Raw genomic sequence first — 19448 nt, 5'->3', positions numbered from 1 at the left:
CGAGAACGTGTCAGGATTTCACATCATTATTCAAAAGACCCATCTGCTAAATCTGACGATTCCCTTTATGCAAATGGAGAGCCTTGCCTCCCAGTTCCCCTTCCAATGGGCCAAGAAAGAGGTTACCTACTTGGGGGTTAAGCTCACCTCTAAAGTAGAGAACTTATACAAAGTAAATTACACCCCCCCCGCTACGACGCCTGAAGACAGATCTTTAACACAGGCTTTAATGTAACTCACCTGGATGCGATCAAGAGGACAGTACTTCCAAGAATTTTATATATGTTTCAGGTACTCCCAATTGAGGAGCACAGGGATTTTTTCAAAGAACTCCATGAGTTGATAACGACGTTCGTGTTGCAGGGCCGCATTGCCCAGCTCTCCCACAGATTATTGACCCTTCTGAGGGAATCAGGGTGCCTAACGCTGCCAAATGTCCAAATTTACTTTAGAGCGACAACTCTGTGTAGTGTCTGAGTGGTCTCTTACAGAGTCCGACAAATTATGGCTGCATATGGATCGTGCAGTGGTGGTATGGACAATTTGGGATGTGTTGTGGAAGCCCCAACAGGACAGCCTGCAGAATGCCTACTTAAGTACACCCACGGCCACCACGCTTAAGGTTTGGGATGCGGTGACTAAGGCATATGGATTAACAACGTTCCCCTCTCCCCACACGCGTATTCATTATAATGCGGCCTTTCCCCCAGCACATCTTCCAGGGCCTTTCGACAGATGGCAAGATGGAGGCTGTTTAACGATATCAGACCTATTCCTTGGGGAAGACATCTTGAGGTTTGATAACTGTTGCCAGGACTTTCGCTTACCGGCTTCTGAGATCTTTCAGAGTACTCATCTGAAACACAGGGTATCGCAACCACACATTTGCCTTGTAGCTACCAGAGACCTGCTACCATTGGAACAGTTTGTACAGCATGCTGGGGCATTTCCCGGATGTATTTCCGCTCTCCATGCATTATTGCAAGATGTCAGACACTCCCCCGTCCCCCGCCACATAACTTTTTGGGACCATATATTAGAAACTACTGTAAGTGACAAGCAATGGAGTACGCTCTATTGAGATATTCCTATGTTTAATAGCTCTATAGGGCTCCGAGAGGCATATTACAAACGCCTCTATGATTGGTACCTATACCCAGAGAAACTCACAAAGAAATTTACCCAGGCACGCTCGATACCTTTTGGCGGGGATGTGGGCTGCTGGGAAACTTCAGCCACATATGGTGGGACTGCACGACTATTCGCCCCGACTGGAATGAAATACTGTCATCACTTAAAGGAATTCTAAGGTATCCGAGACTCAACAGTCTGGAATGTGCACTTCTGGGAATTTGTGACCCCTTTTTGAAATATCAGATGGTAGGGGATCGCTCTATCCTGAGGCTTTGTCTGGGGGCAGCTAAGATGGCCCTTGCAGTGGCGTGGAGGAAACCCAAGGCCCCGTCCAAGCCTCAGTGGCATATAAGACTCTGGCAGGCCCTCTCCATGGTGTGTATGGCTGATATATTACTGACAAGAGGACAAGCTTCGATTATATCAGGGGACCCCTGGTACGGTTCCTGTCCAGGGGACTTCCGCTCTTCTCAGTCATTCCTGTATAAGGGCACTCCATCTCTTTCAGATATAAGAACCCCCCCCTTACCTTCTCCGTAGCCGATATATACGCTCTCATATGGAAAACCCCTACATTGTCGGGAATTATTCCTCATGACAATTTCAACCAACTGGTTGTCTTCTTTTCGTTTATGCCTATTACTTGTACCTTGTTAGAATGTTTTATCTATATTGTGGTACTATGATTAATGCTTTCCTTCCACTGACAGGTGACAAGACACTTGATACCTCGACTGTATTCTATGTCATATGCCAACTATTTTGAAAGTCTGGAAGTGTCAATAGTTTCTGCTCGATGTTGGCTTCTGGACCTATCGGCAGGGTTATGCTTTTTCTGTACCACTAAAAACCTAATAAAGTCTGACAAAATAAATGCATTTTTTTTTTTTTAAATCTACAGGGAAAATATTTTTCACTGTGTAGAAAGCCCTAGACTTTCCTCTGCACCTTCAGCAGGCATGGTGGTGAGCCTGTCCCCTTTACAGCCCAGAAGGAAAGGCACACCAGCCCTTGGTTTGAGTAAATCTCTGACATTTTCAAAGGTAGAAAAAAATGTCCGTGAGGAGTTTGGGCCTGCCCACAAACATACGAATGCTGGCATTTCTAAAGTTCCAAGGTAAACTAAGCCTTGGAATGACCGCTTTCTGCTCCTTGAGTAGGATTTACTACAGTAAATTTCTCTGTGCACATTGCAGAGAAATCCGCAATTGTGAGTGCATTTAGGCCTACCAGTGTAAAAAAGATAACGTTAACCATAAAGTTACATTGATGACCAAAATTACCTTTGTGACTAAGGCTCAACATTTTTCTAAACTGAAAGCAAAGGGCTGGATGCCAGCTAAACTCTCGTTTCTGATGTGGTTCCATTATTCTCGGTTAGGCCCAGAGGCATGGCTTATGTTGTGCAACTGCACTGCACTGTATTTCCAATAGCAGCTAAACAAACACCACAGAAAACTTTTTTTCTAATAGTCACAGGGAAAAATAGTAGTCTAGACATTTTCCAATCACTGACACTTTCTCTAACATTACAGGAACCTGACTTTGTGCCAGTCTTTCAACACTTCTGCAGCAGATAAGTTCCATTCACCCCATGCCTCGTTCTTTGGAATTTAGTGCTTTCCTGTCTCTTACTGACATTCTTTGGTCGATATATGATAGCTTGTTGAGTTTTAGATAGGTGGGCTTTATTTAGTTTTTGTTTAGCCTTTCGCTCCTGCAGGTCACAGCTAGTAGGAGCGGTTTAAATGCCAAGGCCACTGTTTGGTTCTACGGCCGCTAAAGGGAGCCAGAGAGCTCCCGATACATAGATCGGCTCCACGCTGACAGGTTTCGCACTAATGGTTGCAGGATTTCCCCTTCCATGTCGAGCTTGCAAGACCTGTCGTAGCACCATCGGAGCATCTGCAATTAACAAAGGGGTGTTGCCGGGGGCCCGGAGCAAAACATCTGCTTGGTTGGATTTCCATGCTCTTGTGTCTCTCTTTCCCTCTCTCTTCCTGGGACTCAGCACAGACCAGAAGCCCTTTCAATTCAGGGTGAACTGCCCCAAATAAATTAATAAGTACCCCCTGTTGCCCAGGTTAGTAAGGAAGCACTTATTGTAGGACACTTTAGGACTGCATTCTTAGCAGTGCCTTGTCTCTAGAAGAGTAACCAACTCCTTACATACTATTTGCATAGTGCAGCCCAAGTAGTCAACTGTGCCTTCTTGTTTCGCGCAAGGCATGCAGAGGCAAGACCAAGGCTTTTTGGGGGTGGGGGTGGGGGTGCTGGAGGGGGTGGGGTTTGTGGGGGTGGAACCAACCCAATGGGATACAATTTTTCAGAGGCAGGGGACACCTTAATACAGAGAGCTGGGAGCACTGACCTTAAGCCCACTGAGAAGTGACCTCAAGTCCATAGAGAAGCCAATCCTAATAATGGCTTACAGCCATCTTGAACCCCTCTATGGGTGGGAAAATCGAGGTTCACCTAGTGGAGCCTTTGAAAATCAGGGTGAGACTGCAGTCCAAAATGAAGCGGGAACAAGCCTCTGGGCCGGATGCCTCTAACATGCACGGACAGGCCATTATGGCATTGTCCAAATCAACCAAACCAATACCAAGCTCTGAAGGTCAATGTCTGGACGTTCGTATGGTGTTACGGATCCTTTAAATGCGCTGGGTTTGGATACCATTTCCAGACACTGGAAGAGATGATGATGGTTCTCAAAGAGAATCAACGAAAGACCTTCCTTGAGTTTGTCATAGAATCGGTCCAAGCGACACTTAAACTCCTTAACAAGAAGATGGCAGGAATCGGAAAGGAGATCAAAGATTTGTTTAAGACAACTCACATAGACCTATTGTCATCTTCGATTCAGGCAATCTTCCTAGGGTCGCACCACTACAGGGCTCTTTAGGGTCTAAAGACTTCTTCAGATACTGATGTGAACATAGTCACAATCTACATAAACCATCAAAGGGAAACAAGGTCACGAGCATTCACAGAATTGGCCAAACACTTCTGGCACTTTAAAACCAGGTGGCACTAACAGCGGAGTACCACCCAGTTCACCAAAATGTTCCAACTGACTGACAGTGAAGACACTTTCAAGACTCCAGCATGTGGAAGCAGAGGGCATCTTTTGAGCGTGGATGGAACGATCAGGACTGGATCATCAACTTCCCACTTTACTTTAGTTGGAGACCAGACTTGGTGGTGACAGCCACCAATGCTTTTCTTCAGGATTCAGGAAAGGAGCAGGGTATGAGTTTCCACATTCCCCATGATAGCGAGGGTGGCAGCTTAGGTAAGAATGCAGGCGGTGGACATAACTTTGATAACGCAGAGGAACAAGCTACTTACCTTCGGTAATATATCAGGAAGAGAATATCTAGCCGCAGATTCCTTTCCTTAGAATAATCCCCAGGTGTCCGACTTGATCTGGAAATTTTTGAGCAGTACCCCTGTGCGCCGGTAGGTGGGGTCATTCAGGTCTGTCTCAACGTAGTGGGCATCATCCATGCTGGAAGTGACGTGCGTGCTGCCAATATAGGCGCCATCCTCTGTGCGCTCACTTTAGTTTCATTTTGGGACTTTCCTCGTCAGAAGCAAGGAGTTACAAAGAATGCGGACATACTGGTGTGCATTACTAAGGCTCTCAGAAAGGTGATCCAATCTGATTTAGTTTGCAAAGCAAGGAGGATGAGAGGATTGGTAATGAATCTGTGGCTAGATAGAGTCTCTACCAGATAAAGCATTACCGAAGGTAAGTACCTTGTTTATCTGATGAGCCTGCTATCTTCAGATACCCAAGCAGTAACACACTGGAGATGGGTCTGCAAACGGAATCAAAGCAAAAGTCTTGTAAGACTGAACGGACAAAGTGCCTGTCCGGACAGACCTGACCATCCAGACAGAAATGGTTCACGAAATTGTGTAACGATGCCAAAGTTTCTGCCACATAGAAGTTTAGAAACCGGACCCTGTGAGCCAACGCAGTGGTTGCAGCCTTGGAAGGATGAGCACACAAACCCTCAGTGGATTGCTTCTTGGCCAATAATGCGTAGTAGATTTTTATGCAGAGCACTATCCATCATGAGATAGTTAGTTTCTAAACTTCCTTCCTTTTCTTAGCACCAACATACCCTACAAAAAGTTGATCGTCCACCCATGGCTATCTGGCTATCTTGTGTGATTAATCTAGAACGACACAGCTATTTTTGGGGCCAGCCAGTGGAATCACTCCTCTTCTTTTGAATGGCGAAGTACAGCACAGAAGGTAGGCAAGGTGATGACTTGGCCTACATGAAATGGTGTTAACCTTCAGGAGAAAGGCAGCACTGGTCCTCAGAACATGCCTGTCTGGGTAAAAGGTGGGGGATAAGAAGGGTGTACCGAGAGGGCCTGCAGATTTCTGATCCTTCTGGCCGATGCTATGACCACAAGAAACACCGTTTTGATAGTCAGCAAGGCAAGTTGGCAGTTGTGCAACGGTTCAAAATGCGCACACTTAAGAAAGGCAAGGACCAGGTTAAGATCCCACTAGGACATGATGAAAGCCGTGGAGGGGAACCATGTGTTATAGTCCTTTCAGGAATTTAGGCACAATAGGTGACTTGAGCAAAGAGGGTTGGTAAAGCAACTGCAAGAAAGCCGAAATGGCAGACAGCTGACCTGTAACAGTGTCCAGAGCAAAGCCCTGCTGGGCCAGAGAAAGAACAAATAGAAGAACGTGGTATCATGGTGTAGAAAGTGAGGTCAATGTTTCTGGATGCACACCATTCCACAAATTTGTCCTAACAGCAGGCGTATGCTGTCTTGGTAGAAATGCCTGGGTCCACAACCCTGCCCTGTTTGTTGCAGTACCACGTGGTGGTGTTGTCCGTAAACACCTTTACTAGCCTTCCCTTGACCAAAGAAAGAAACACTGTCAATGCCAACTGGATTGCCTGGAGTTCCATCAGGTTGATGTGAAGCCTAGACTCTGCCGGAGACCTGATCTCCACCTCTCCCAGATGGCTGCCACTGCCCAGGAGTCATGCATCTGTCACTACCATCGGCTTGGGGTGGGGAAGGGAGAGGAGTCTGCTGCTGATCCAATCGCGGTTTGTCAGCCACCTCGCCAGGTTTTCTGCAGTTTCCTCTGGGATCTGGACCATGTTGGAGAGATTTCCCTGATGCTGCGCCCACTGGAACTTCAGGTCCCACTGCAGAGCCCTCATATGCGTAGGAGCATGTGTCACAAGAAGGATGCAGGGGGCCATGAGAACCAACAGCCTCAGAGTCTGTCTCAGAGTTTGTCTCACTAAAATCTAGGATCAAGGCTGAAACACCTGTGTCATAGCCTGAATACCCTGTACGTACCATTTAGGATGAAAGACCCAAAACTGCACTGTGCCCACAACAGCCCAGATGAAAGGGAGCATCTGAGAGGGAGTCAGATGGGACTTTGGTACACTGATATTGAACCCCAATGAATGCAAGAGGTCCTCTGTAGTCTGGAGGTGGGAATTGACTGCCCAGGACGAGACCACCTTCAACAGCCAATTATCGAGGTAGGGGAAGACTGGAATCCCTGACCTACACAGCTGCAACCACGGCCATCAGTTTAGTGAACACTCAAGGGGCGCTGGTGAGGCTAAATGTGAGCACAGCAGACTGAAAGTAGTCTTGGTCCACCATGAACCACAGGTAGTACCTATGGCCCAGCAGGATGGAGATGTGGAAATATGCATCCTGCAAGTCCAATGCCATCATCCAGTCTCCAGGGTCCAGGGCAGACAGGGCCTGAGCTAGGGTGAACATTTTGAACTTCTCCTTTTTCAGGAAGAAGTTGAGAAGACACAAGTCTAGGATAGAGCGATAGTAAGTGGGTAGCATGGGCCATCTGCAAAACTTATTTGTCTTATTTTATAGACTTCAAGTGAGGTATGTGATGGGGAGTCCTGCCCCCTCCATCTCCACTGAGCATCCGTGGTTAAATTAGGGCAAACTAAAAGGATTTGGAGCCTGCCAGGGTTTGGGGAGGGACCTTGGTAGCTGGGTGGGAAAGCATGCGGCTGGCAGCTCCTACCATAGCCAGAGAAAGGAATCAATAAATCAATCAATTTGTAAAGCGCGCTACATACCCGTGAGGGTTTCAATGCGCCCGTGGGGGGGGGGGGGGGGGGGGGGGGGAGTGTTGCTACTGCTTGAGGAGTTTTCTGAAGGAAAGAAGGTCCTGGGTCTGTTGTAGATCTGGCGGGAGGGTGTTCCAGGTCTTGTACGAGAATGATCTGCCACCGGAAGATTTGCGTCGGATGCGGGGGATGGAGGCGAGGTTAGCGGAGTGGAGATGCCGGGTGGGGGTGTAGAAGCTGAGTCTGTTGTTCAGGTATGATGGTCCGGTGTTGTGGAGTGCCTTGTGTGCGTGGGTGAGGAGCTTGAAGGTGATCCTCTTGTTGACGGGGGAGCCAGTGAAGGTCTTTTAGGTGGGGGTGATGTGGCAGTGGCGAGGGATGTTGAGGATCAGTCGGGCGGAGGCATTTTGGATGCGTTGGTGGAGTTTGGATGAGATACCGGTGTAGAGGGCGTAGTCGAGTCTGCTGCTGACGAGGGCCTGGGTTACTGTTTTTCTTGTTTCTGTTGGGATCCATTTGTAAATTCAGTGAAGCATGCAGAGGGTGTTGTAGCAGGAGGAGGAGATGGCGCTGACCTGCTTTGACATGGAGAGTGAGGAGTCGAGGATGAAACCGAGGTTTCATGCGCTGTCGGTGGGTGTCGGTGGGGGATCCAGCGTGGACGGTCACCATGAGTTGTCCCAGGCGGAGGGGGTGCGCCCAAGGATGAGGACCTCTGTTTTGTCCGAGTTCAGTTTTAGCTGTCTGTCTCTCATCCAGTTGGCGATGGCTTTTAGTCCCTCGTGGAGGTTGGTTTTGGCGGTGCGCGGGTCCTTGGTGAGGGAGAGGATGAGTTGGGTGTCGGCGTAGGAGATGATGTTGAGGTTGTGCTGGTGGGCCACTTGTGCGAGGGGGGCCATGTAGATGTTGAACAGCGTCGGGCTGAGGGATGAGCCCTGGGTACACTGCAGATTATCTTGAAGGCTTTGGATTGGTACGGGGGAGGCGGACTCTTTGGGTTCTGCCGGCGAGGAAGGATGCGGTCCATTCGAGGGCCTGGTCCTGGATTCCTGCTTCGTGGAGGCGGGATTTTAGGGTGTGGTGATAGACGGTGTCAAAGGCGGCTGATAGGTCTAGGAGGATGAGGGCTGATGTTTCTCCATTGTCGAGGTGGCTTCTGATGTCATCTGTGGCGGCGAGGAGGGCGGTTTTGATACTGTGGTTGCGTCTGAAGCCGGACTGGGAGGGGTCGAGGATGTTGTTGTCTTCGAGGTACCAAGTGAGCTGAGTGTTGACGATTTTCTCGATGACCTATGCCGGGAAAGGGAGCAGGGAGATGGGCCGGAAGTTTTTCAGGTCCTTGAGGTCCGCCCTTGGTTTCTTGAGAAGGGCGTTGATTTTGGCGTCTTTCTAGCTTTCCAGGAATCGTGCAGTTTCGAAGGAACTGTTGATGGCTTTCCGTAGGTGTGGTGCGATGGCTGTGTCTGCTTTGTTGAAGATGTGGTGTGGGCAGGGGTCTGATGGTGATCCGGAGTGGATGGAGTTCATGGTCTTGCGGGTTTCATCGTCGCTGATGTAGGTCCAGGAGGTCAGTCGGCTGGAGCGGGTGGAGTTCGTGGTGGGTGGGGTAGGAGCGTCCGGAGTGTGAGGGGAGTTGAAGCTGTCGTGGATGTCCGTGATTTTTTGGTGGAAGGTGATTGCTAGGGCGTTGCGTAGTTCTTGGGAGGGGGTGATGTCGTTGACGGTGGTGTTTGGGTTGGAGAGTTCTTTTACGATGCTGAAAAGTTCTTTGCAGTCGTGGGCATTGTTTTCTAGGTGGGTTTTGAAGGAGGATCTTTTAGCTAGCCTGATGAGTTGGTGGTGTTTGCGTGTGGCATCCTTGAGTCCCGTGTGGTTGTCTAGAGTGCGTTCGAGTAGTCATATTTGCTTGAGTTTTCGGCAGTGGCGTTTGGAGGCTTGGAGGTCGTCGGTGAACCAGGTGTTTTTTTTGTTGATGTGGTTGTTGGAGGGTTTTCTGAGTGGAGCAAGGCGGTCGGCGCAGTCGTTGATCCATATCTTGAGGTTGTGTGCTGCGATGTCGGGGTCGGTGGGGTTGACGGGTGGGTTCTGGGCTAGGGCGTTGGTTAGTTGAAATTCAGTGACTTTGCCCCATCAACGGCGTGGTGGTTGTTCGGTGAGGTGGTATTCTGTCTGTTTCTTGAAGGTGAAGTGGATGCAGTGGTGGTCGGTCCAGTAGAGTTCGGTGGTATGGTTGAAGGTGACGTGGTTGCTTGCGGAGAAGATGGGGTCAAGGGTGTGACCAGCTGTGTGGGTGGGTGTGTTGACGAGCTGTGTGAAGCCGAGGTTGGCGAGGTTTTCGGTCAGGGTGGTGGAGTTGGTGTCATTGTTGTTTTCGAGGTGAAAGTTCAGGTCCCCGAGGAGGATGTAGTCCGTGGAGGCGAGTGCGTGGGTGCTGGCCAGGCCGGCGATGGCGTTGCTGAAAGGTGCCCTGGGTCCTGGGGGTCTATAGAGGAGTGTTCCTCTGAGCGTGGTGTTGGGGTCGGTGCGGACTTGGAAGTGAAGGAGTTCGGCGGTGCCGAAGGAGTAATACAGGGTGGTTTTGACTTCGAGGGTGGCTTTGTGGACGATGGCTATGCCTCCTCCAGTTCTGTTGGTGCGGTCTTGGTGCACGACTTTGTATCCGTTCGGGATGGCTATGGCGATGTCGGGTGCTGAGGAGTCGTTCCACCAAGTTTCGGTTAGAAAGGCCACGTCTGGGGAGGTTGAGTCGAGCAGGTCCCAGACTTCGATGGCGTGCTTGCGTGCTGAGCGGGTGTTGAGGAGTATGCAACAGAGGTGGTTGGTCTTGTTCCCAGGAGGTATGTGGGCTCTGTTGCAGGTGAAGCTGCAGTTGTGGCAGGAGAAGGGTCTGTGTGTGCTCTATGGAGAGGCCTGGAAGCAGGTGGTGTCTCGGCTGGTGTTGAGTGTGCGGAGGGTGTCGGCGTTGTAGCGAATGCTGGCGGGGTGGCTGTTGCTGGGGCCAGGGGTTCTGGCGCTGGGCAAGGTCCAGGCGCGGATGGGCGGCAGATGGGCTTGCCTTTGGTGCGCCCGCTGTGCGAACGCGCCGCGACTGGCATAAGAGGAGGGGAGGGTGGGAGTGGCAGCTGGGAGGCAGGAGGGCCTGGCGAATGAGAGGGCTGGGGGGTGGGGCTGCAGGGGGCGCAGCGGCTTGAAAAAGGAGGCAGCAAGGAACGGTGAGAAGAAGGGGGGAGGCGGGAGGGGCCGCAGGGGATGCAGCGGCGGGAAAAAGGAAAAAGGAGGCAGCAAGGAACAGTGAGAAGGAGGGGGGAGGCGGGAGGGGCCGCAGGGGACGCAGCAGCGGGAAAAGTGGGTCAGGCAAATGAAACAGGATGGAGGCGGTGCGGAAGGCGGAGCGTGGAGCGACCTACCTGCAGAAGCAAGGTCAAAGGCAGACTGTGATTGGCGAGGTGCCACGGATAGGCCATGAGGCAAGAGGCATCAAAGAGCATCTCCATGGGGTCAAGGGCAACAAGTTTTTATGTTTACTTTGTCCTTGGGACAAGTAGGCCCAACCCCCTGCAGCACAAACCCTTTGGCTGCCTGTTTACAGAGAGTTGAACTCTCTGCAGTTGAGGTAATGTGTTTCCAAAAGATAAAGCTGTTCGCACTTGTATTTATGGTTCATTATTTGAAAGCCTTCATTATTAGGGTGCGTGCTGTAAATAAATGTTTTAAGGTCACACTTCACTACTGACGTTGTTCCAGTACAAAACAAAAAAACATGTACACACATGTTTGAAAAGTTTAGGCTAAGAGGCTAAGTATAATGCTCCCAGAATGCTCTCTGATTATATGCAAATGAAGTGTCATTTAGTAAAATGTGTTGATGCATGCTAGTATTTCCCAAAAATATTTCTAATGGAAAATCAGTGTAACCATTTTCAACACGATTATGGGAAGCATGAAAATAAACAAACACTGACAAAGCCAACTGATCTGACATATTTTTATAAGTCTTTTAGTTTAATCAATGCGTGTCTTGTTTTGACATGGCTTTTGTAACACTTTATTGTTGTGGGAGCTACCAGGCCCTAAACATTGTAACAAACATTGGCAAAACCCCCCCAAAAAGTTTTTGAACTCTTAAAGCACACGTTGCCACCAGCGGCATAACAAAGGCCCCGCAGCCGCCCTCCAGGGGGCCCCGTCAGCACAGTACCTGCCCTGAGTGAGTCTGTAGAGGGGGCTCCTCCATGTTCTTTGCAAAGGGGCACCCTCCAGTTTCGTTACGTCACTGATTGCCACTGTAGTTCCTGACACTGAACAAAACTACTTTGTGTGGCAATATGCTCCTTGTGGAAGAGCAGAATGCGATCACTCACAGTAAAGCCAGCCGAAAAAGAGAGAAATAGAAGTTTAATAAAAACAAAATGTCTTTGTTAACACCAGACCTAATTAGGGACCAAGACCCACATGTAGGTAGCTTTTTGCATGTCGCAAACAGCAACTTTCGCTGTTTGCGACGTGCAAAAAGCACATTGCGATGCACAATCCCAGTTTTGCGATTCAGTAACCTGGTTACCGAATCACAAAACGGGTTTGCGACTCGCAATTAGTAAGGGGTGTTCCCTTCCTAATTGCAACTCGCAGTGCAATGTAGGATTGTTTTGTGACCGCGAACGCGGGCGCAAACCAATCGCAGTTTGCACCCATTTCAAATGGGTGCTAACACTTTCGCAAAAGGGAAGGGATCCCCATGGGACCCCTTTCCCATTGTGAATGTCACTGTAAACATTTTTTCAGAGCAAGCAGTGGTCCTGTGGACCACTGCCTGCTCTGAAAAAATGAAACGAAAACGTTTCAATTTTCGTTTTTGTTATGCATCTCGTTTTCCTTTAAGGAAAACGGGCTGCATTACAAAAAAAACTGCTTTATTGAAAAGCAGTCACAGACATGGTGGTCTGCTGTCTCCAGCAGGCCACCATTCGTGAGGGGGTCGCAAATTGCGACCCACCTCATGATTATTCATGATGTGGGCATTTGCGAAGCCCTTGCGAATCACAGATGGTGTCAAGGACACCATCCTACATTGGGATTTGCGACTCGCAATTTGCAGGTCACAAATCTGAACCTACCTACTTGTGGCCCCAAATTCTTAAAGAAAGTCACAAAAGTGCACCCATGGTATATGTCGTACCCCTATAAAATATTTGTGAACTGTATTTTAGCGTGGGTAAATACGATGTGTAGATTTGCTCATGTGAAAATCTATTGAGCATTTGCAAGTTCATTTTCCCTCCAGCCACTTTCTTCCCAACCCTGGAAGAAGTTCTAATTCTGCCATTGTCAGGAGTAAATGTCCAACCTTTCTTATTATGGGAAAATATTAGAGAGAAGCTGGTAAAAATCTTTAAAACATGCAGGTTAGTAGGTTTGCAGACTCAAAGGCATTCCAGCCCTGGAACTATTGCTTACTGCTTCCTCCAGCCCCAGTATGCAGATCTGCAGAAAGGTGGCAAAATAAGGAAATTGCTACAGTAGGGATTGAAACTCCAAGTATTCAAGCCCTACTATGGTAGTAGCCCTGGCATAATCAGAGAGGCTATTAATTGCTGCCATAATTTGTCGCCACACTACATGGCACCAAAGGGACAAGTAGATCTTTTTACAGGACAAGTAGATTTGAGAAGCAACCTGTCCCCTGGACAAGTAGATATTTTAATAAATTCCACACCCCTGGATAGTATGGCTCGGTCCTCCTCTAAGACCATTGGGTAGCACTTCATCAACCAAATCCCTCACTGCGTTGGTATCGGCCCAAAAGGCATGCGGTGTTCACTAACTGCGGGGTTAGGCTGGCAGAAGAGAAAATCCTTTTACCGAAGGTATCCACCTTTTTGGAATTGTTATCTGTTCATCTTGACTGTCACTGCACCCTACTCCGTAGCAACGGTAGGGGGAGAGACCAGGACAGAGTTTGGTGAGTTATTCAAACCACTGGCTTACACCAGTTCCTCATACGAGTTGTCCTATGTATCATCAAAGAGATGCTGGTGGTCATTGACCCCTCCCAATCACCACTCTCTCCAGTCCTGTCAAAAGAAAAAGGCACTTGCGCCGACTCAGACAGCATGCTACCAGTTGGCAACGGAGTGTTGGGCAATGCATATTCGACTTCATGTTGAAGTTGGGTAAAATGATAAAGCCGGTGCCACCGCAGGATGTTGGTGGCGCAGCAGCTACGGCACTGGAGTGGGCACAAGGGAAGGTCACAGTCTTGCGGGCGGCGTCACTCCGGATCCAACATTGTATCCAAGGGGCCCAACTGTCATCGTGGGTGAACTGGCAGGCAGATAACCAGAAGGGACCCCTCCCGCAGGCGCTCCATAGGCGTCAGGCCACCCAAATATGAGGTGCATTGCCTCATTAAACTCCTTGTTATTGGCAGGGGTCACTCTGACTCTGGGAAACTCTGGGAGGCTTGGAGCTGACCTTAGCAAAGGCTCTACTACGGAGCGAGGCCTAGAGTGCCGGTGCTCCCGCACCAGGTCCAAAGACTTGGACCCTCGCAGAGAAGCTGAAGGCCACTTGGACTTCTTTTTTCTTGTGGGCCTTACCAGACGAGCTGCATCGAGACGACGATCGATGGGAGCACCTCTGCGTGCGGTCCCAGGTCCTTCTGCACAACTGGGACTGAGTGTCGATCGGTCATCTGATGTTAGGCGGCGAAGGGCTTGATAGACTGTTCCCTCAGCACCTTACCATCCATGGCACAGCAGTCCTCGCATGTCTTGTACTCATGGCCCTGCTCCAAGTACCAGAGACAACCCAAATGAGGGTCTGTCACAAACATTTGCCTGTGACAGGCACCAAATGGTTTAAAGCCTGAAGGCTTCTAGGGGGACATCCCTAGCACAGCAGGAGATGAAATCTAAAAAAAATAAAGCCTTGATAAAAAAAAAGTCAAGAAAGAAAAGTCATAAAAAAAAGTCTGGGGTAGCTACCTCCGTATCTGCACTGACTGGCGTGGAAAAAAAATAAACCAACAGCAGGCTGGCGTGGCACCTATAAAGACACTGCCTAGGTCACTGAGCCGAATGCCACCTACTCACATGCAAGGGTACTGCTCGTAAATTTCCAGATCCTGCTTAACTCCTAGGGATTATTCTAAGGTAAGGAATCTAAGCCTAGAAATCTCTATCAGATATGGAGTGTTGTTCCCAGTTCTGATGGAACTTTCTAGGATTTACAGATCCGTCTCCACCACCATCAGAACACTCTTCTAGATACTCAGGGTTTCTGCCACTGTTTGGTGGAGGAAGGGATCCTTCAACTCAATGCTTGGAGGATTACCAGGAACACTGGGAAATCTTTGGGCTTTTTCAACAGGCATCAGGCTTTATCAAGCACGCCTAGTCTCAGGAAACTGTCAGGCGGTATGAGGCAGCTTGGTGATTATGGACTAGTTGGTGCCTAAAACAAAGTTTGGATCCTGTGGATCAGAGCTTGTTCATGTCCTAAAACTCCTTTCCAATATGGAGTAAAAAGAACAAGCTTACAGGTAGGTAAGTACTTTTAGAACTGCTGTTCCAGCTAGTCACCTGACCGTGGATGGTGTGATATGGGGGAGCACCCACTGGTGTAGAAGTTATTGAGCAGGGTAAGACTTTCAATTCCCCCAGAACCTAGATATTCGTCATTGTGAGGCATGCACAGAGGCCATCACATTTATTCCTTTCATGGCAAATACTGAGTTTTTATCAGAGAAGGAGTTATCAGATAAGGTGGCCATGTTTCTTAGTCATACAGAAGGTAGTCAGCCATCAGACATAAGGGCCCTAGAGATCTTGGGCAGAATGTTTACACTGCATGTGGTAACATTTACCATCTCTAGAAGGACAAAATCAAATCCTAGAGCTATTCCAGACCCTGAATTTAAAGAGTGTCCTGAACTTTGTGCGGTGCACTGCATTAAGGCTTATGAAGCTGTGACGAAGGAGGTTAGGGCCTCTAGGAGTCAATCAGCTACTTATTTAATTCAGGAAAACATTTATGGCTGATCTCCTCTACGATAATTTCTAGATGAGCACAGAGGCTTTCTGCAAGAGGCAGACATTGATTGGTTCTAAATTGGGGAACAGTCAGCAAGAGAGGCTATATGGCACCTAAGACTTTTTCTTTGGGTGACTGGCTGGAAGACCTGATGAATGTACCCAACTGGTCCTCAGAATTCACATTCAAGCATTTTTACATTAAGATTACTGTGGATGTGACTTCCCTGGTTGAGAGCAGGCTTTGTACTGACAAAGATTAAAAAAAGTTGTTGTGAAGGAAAGTTTTCCATTCTATTTAGAACCGGGAGGCAAGGATTTCCCTACCCAGCAGGGACATAATCTGAGTGATAGATTCTGCTTTGCTCTGCTACCCTCCTGTTAATGGTATTGAGAGTAAGTAATGAGTCTTGGATTTCATGAGATGTATTAAGATTCAATGATAATGCAACTACATTATTATTTGATGTTATCAGAGAGGTTATTGCTGTGCTTGAAACCTGGATTAACAGTTCAGGTAGTAATGCGGTTTTATTTTTATGCAGGTGCTGATCAAAAACAGGAACGGAGATGTTGGATGCTTAAAGTTATATGATGTTACAGAAAAAAGAGGACATAGTTGAGTTCCTGCAATTTCATCAGAGAATGACTGGTTCTGCAGTTTTTCCCTCTTGTTATAAGGAAATTCGTTTTTCTTGGTGTTCTTTTGTCTGCTGTTGGATATAAAGTGAAGTTGGAAGGCATAATACTTGACTTACTTCAAGAAAGCTATTACATTTTATATTTTACTAAATAACTCTTTATCCATTGCAACTAAGAGAGTTGTTCTACAACACATACCTAAATGTACTTCCAAAATTAGCCGGCTGGCCAAACCTGCTGATAAATTGAAGCTCAATCGAGGAGAGACAATTATTTCAAATTTGCACTCACCATCTACAAAAAAATCCTTGAAACCACACAAGAGATTCTTTTCTACTAATTTCTATACAGCAATTACGATGAATAAAAATGGGATAATGTCTAACCAGACTAAATGCCCAAATACATTTTGTGACAGCTCTTGGCTACAGTTGTAATACAACTGTAAAATGACTCCTGGGGCTATATTATACAAAGTTTTGCCTGCTTTGCCCACCCCTGGAGCACTTTGGTATAAAAGAAGGGGCCGCAGATGCTTGAGTGGGCCCCTTCTGTAATACCGTTAGAGTGCCAACGCTATCATCAGAGGACGTACCCTCATTTGCATGGGGACGTGGACTCATGCAATTGAGGAAATCTCTTTGCTAGTTCTCCTGCACCGTATTACAGATGCGGGTGCCAAGGGAAAGAACCTGTCAGGAGGCTCAGACAGAAAAAGGTGGCACATTGCCAGTGAACCCCTGATGGCAGCCCTCTGGGTGGAGAGGGAATGGGTCCTAAGGAGCCCCAGACATCCCTTGCAAGCTGGTGCAGTCAATCACTGCACCCCTTGAAGGTTTTTGTCAGCACTTACACGAACCTGCTAAAAACAAAATAAATCAGCTTTTCCTCCAAAAGGATGGTTTTTCCAGACACCCTGTTACAGAATACTATATGAATATAGATGAAGAGTATACTATATGGTTACATGCCATTTAAATGCCATTTCATTTATTAATTTATACATACAGCAAAGAGTGGTCAGGAAAAACTTACAATGTGTTTTCATCTTTTATTGTGCTTTCCACAGTTAAGAAGATCTGAAAATGAAACAGAACATGTATGTAATCAAGACCTATACTGGATATCGTCTGCAGAAGAAAAAGTATGAATTATAGTTTCATACGTTTCAAAGTGTAGAGTACTGCAGATCCACATTGGCAACCATTTTAACACAAAACAAATGGCTACATAGAAACAATGTTTTTGATGCTTTTGATTTCTACCTACATAGCCAGTTGGCGGCAGCATTATGGACTTCTTCTCATGAAGTTCCTGCTCTGAACTAACTCCATCACTTTTACTAATCACTAGCTGTCTTCTCTACCGTCCAAATGCAATCAGCTTTATTAAAGTACACTGATAAACAACACAGTATGATATTTGTTCTAAGTAAAATGCCGAATAGCCTTTCTGATGCTACTTTACTGTCAACATTTAGGGCCCGATTTAGATCTTGAGGGTGTTACCTCTAAGCAGCTTTGGCGGTGGACCCCAAAAAAACGCCAAGTCAACGGTGTGCCACCTGCCGTATTTAGATGTATTGCAGCTAAGCCGAAGACTGCCACGGCGAAGCTCACTTCCTAGCTGTCAGGCAGGCGGGTTTCCACCTACCATAGTTAGATGTTTCAGCTGTGCAGGCGGTGTCATACCGGCGGACTGCTGATGGAGGAATACTCTTGCTGGACCCAATGGACAACAGACAATGGCAGTGGCTATAAAATACAGGTAAGTCACACACAGCAACACAACACACAACCAACAGCTTATGCAAGTGGCACACAGACAGACAACCACATCACACACTCCAGCTCCCTCCTCCTCAACCAGCCAATCCAATCGTACACACACATACTGACAAACATACACAACAGACAGCACAACCTTACCAGTACAGGTCCCCTTGCAATGCACACACATAGATACAGTTGATATGTTTGATTGTAATGTCATTGTGGTGCCAGCAATCATTTGGCAATGAATGCTGACACCACAATGACAGTTGTCTATGTGGCCAGTATGCATGTTGTGCCAGTGTGTCCCCATCCATGTCTGAACCAATCAGGTGCCTGACATATGCATGTCACAGTAATTTTAAATAAAATTACTGTGACATGTATATGCCTACAGTGCCCGCCCAACATACTGTGGCAACGCCGCATCCCTGCCTTTGAGACCGGCAATACACAATATATGTATAACAATTAGCAATTAGATGGTCTTGTTCTTGCCGTGGTCCGGAGGCAGCAGCGACAGAAGTTATTTTCCAGTTGTGCCCAGTCAAATACGGAAGTGAAATGGGGAAAGGGAGTGTGGGGGAAGGTATGTTTTTACCCAATTCTCCCCCCCAATCTGCCAACTCAAGTATGGAGGTCGGACTGCCACTTTATGCTTGGTGGGAAGGCACATCCAAATCCGCACAGCAGGAAAGGTGGCAGGGGGTCCCACCAGCAGCCACATTTCCTCTATGGCACCGTTGATGCAGGCAGTTTTTCTTGGCATAGACGGCATGACGCATGCGGGCTCTCGCCTATGGGACCACCAACATCTAAACCCGCCAGGTGGACTATAATGGCAGCGGAAACATTTTCAGTCGAAAAATCGACCGCAGGAACATTGCCACCAAGATCTAAATCAAGCCCTTAATCTGTCTGAAACACTTTTTTGTGAAAACAATTACTTTTCTAAGCAAAATTAGCTGTGAAATGCTACTTCTTCATTCAAAAACATGGGCCTATATACAAATTTATTTGACACCTTCTGTTCCATGAAACTTTCATGCTTTATTATGAGTTTGAATACTTTGTAAGATCCTAAACACCACTAACCACATTAACATATCAAAAACCTCGTTATTTCTGATGGTACAGAAATTGGAGTTACAAGGTCCATTGTGATTAGAAGATCAGTTGATCAGTATTTTTCACCCAGACTCTTCGGGTACTTTCAAGAGAAATGTCCAGGTGATAGTGCAAAATTACCATGGGAATCTGGGGCCAGATGTATCAAAGGGTTTTACCCATTCTGCGTCAATGGGAAAATCCTTTGGTACATATGGCCCCTAGTGTGGTATTCACGATTCATAAATTATTTTCCCAATTCTTCGGGGAGCCTCAGGGTCCAACATGTAATGGTGTGGGAGCCACCCCAATAATTTTCAGAACCCCAATATCTGGTGCACTCGAAATTTTACCTTAGGCAGTCCAGCTGCGAAATCTCTTGACTTAGCGGCAATATACTACCCTCCCCATACCCATCAATAATTTAGCAGAGACGAATTCAGAAATATAAAATGGAACCACTCAAGAACTGAGTGCTAGAAAATAATCAAGTTTAAAAGGTGTAATACAGAATTATTCGTAAAACAATAAAGAAAAAATGCATTGCTTACCATGATGGCCCAGAGACAGATTATAGAATCACAAAGTCATATTAAAATCCCTAGTTAAGCAAATTAATCTCTCCAGATTCTAAGTATCAAACTCACAAAGAATAC

General features: G+C 47.4%; 1 protein-coding gene across 2 annotated transcripts in view; it reads right to left on the bottom strand.

Moving 5' to 3' along the window:
* Positions 1-19448, bottom strand: part of TMEM106A (transmembrane protein 106A) — a 327382-nt gene that overhangs the window by 42840 nt on the left and 265094 nt on the right. For both annotated transcript variants that reach the window (XM_069237770.1, XM_069237771.1), the window contains exon 6: positions 16949-16992. In XM_069237770.1, coding sequence (XP_069093871.1) covers positions 16949-16992 — 44 coding nt within the window. The remainder of the gene's footprint in view (positions 1-16948; positions 16993-19448) is intronic.

Source organism: Pleurodeles waltl, chromosome 6 (assembly GCF_031143425.1).
Source record: "Pleurodeles waltl isolate 20211129_DDA chromosome 6, aPleWal1.hap1.20221129, whole genome shotgun sequence".
NCBI classification, from domain to species: Eukaryota; Metazoa; Chordata; class Amphibia; order Caudata; family Salamandridae; genus Pleurodeles; species Pleurodeles waltl.
This window is presented reverse-complemented; position numbering and strand designations above follow the sequence as displayed.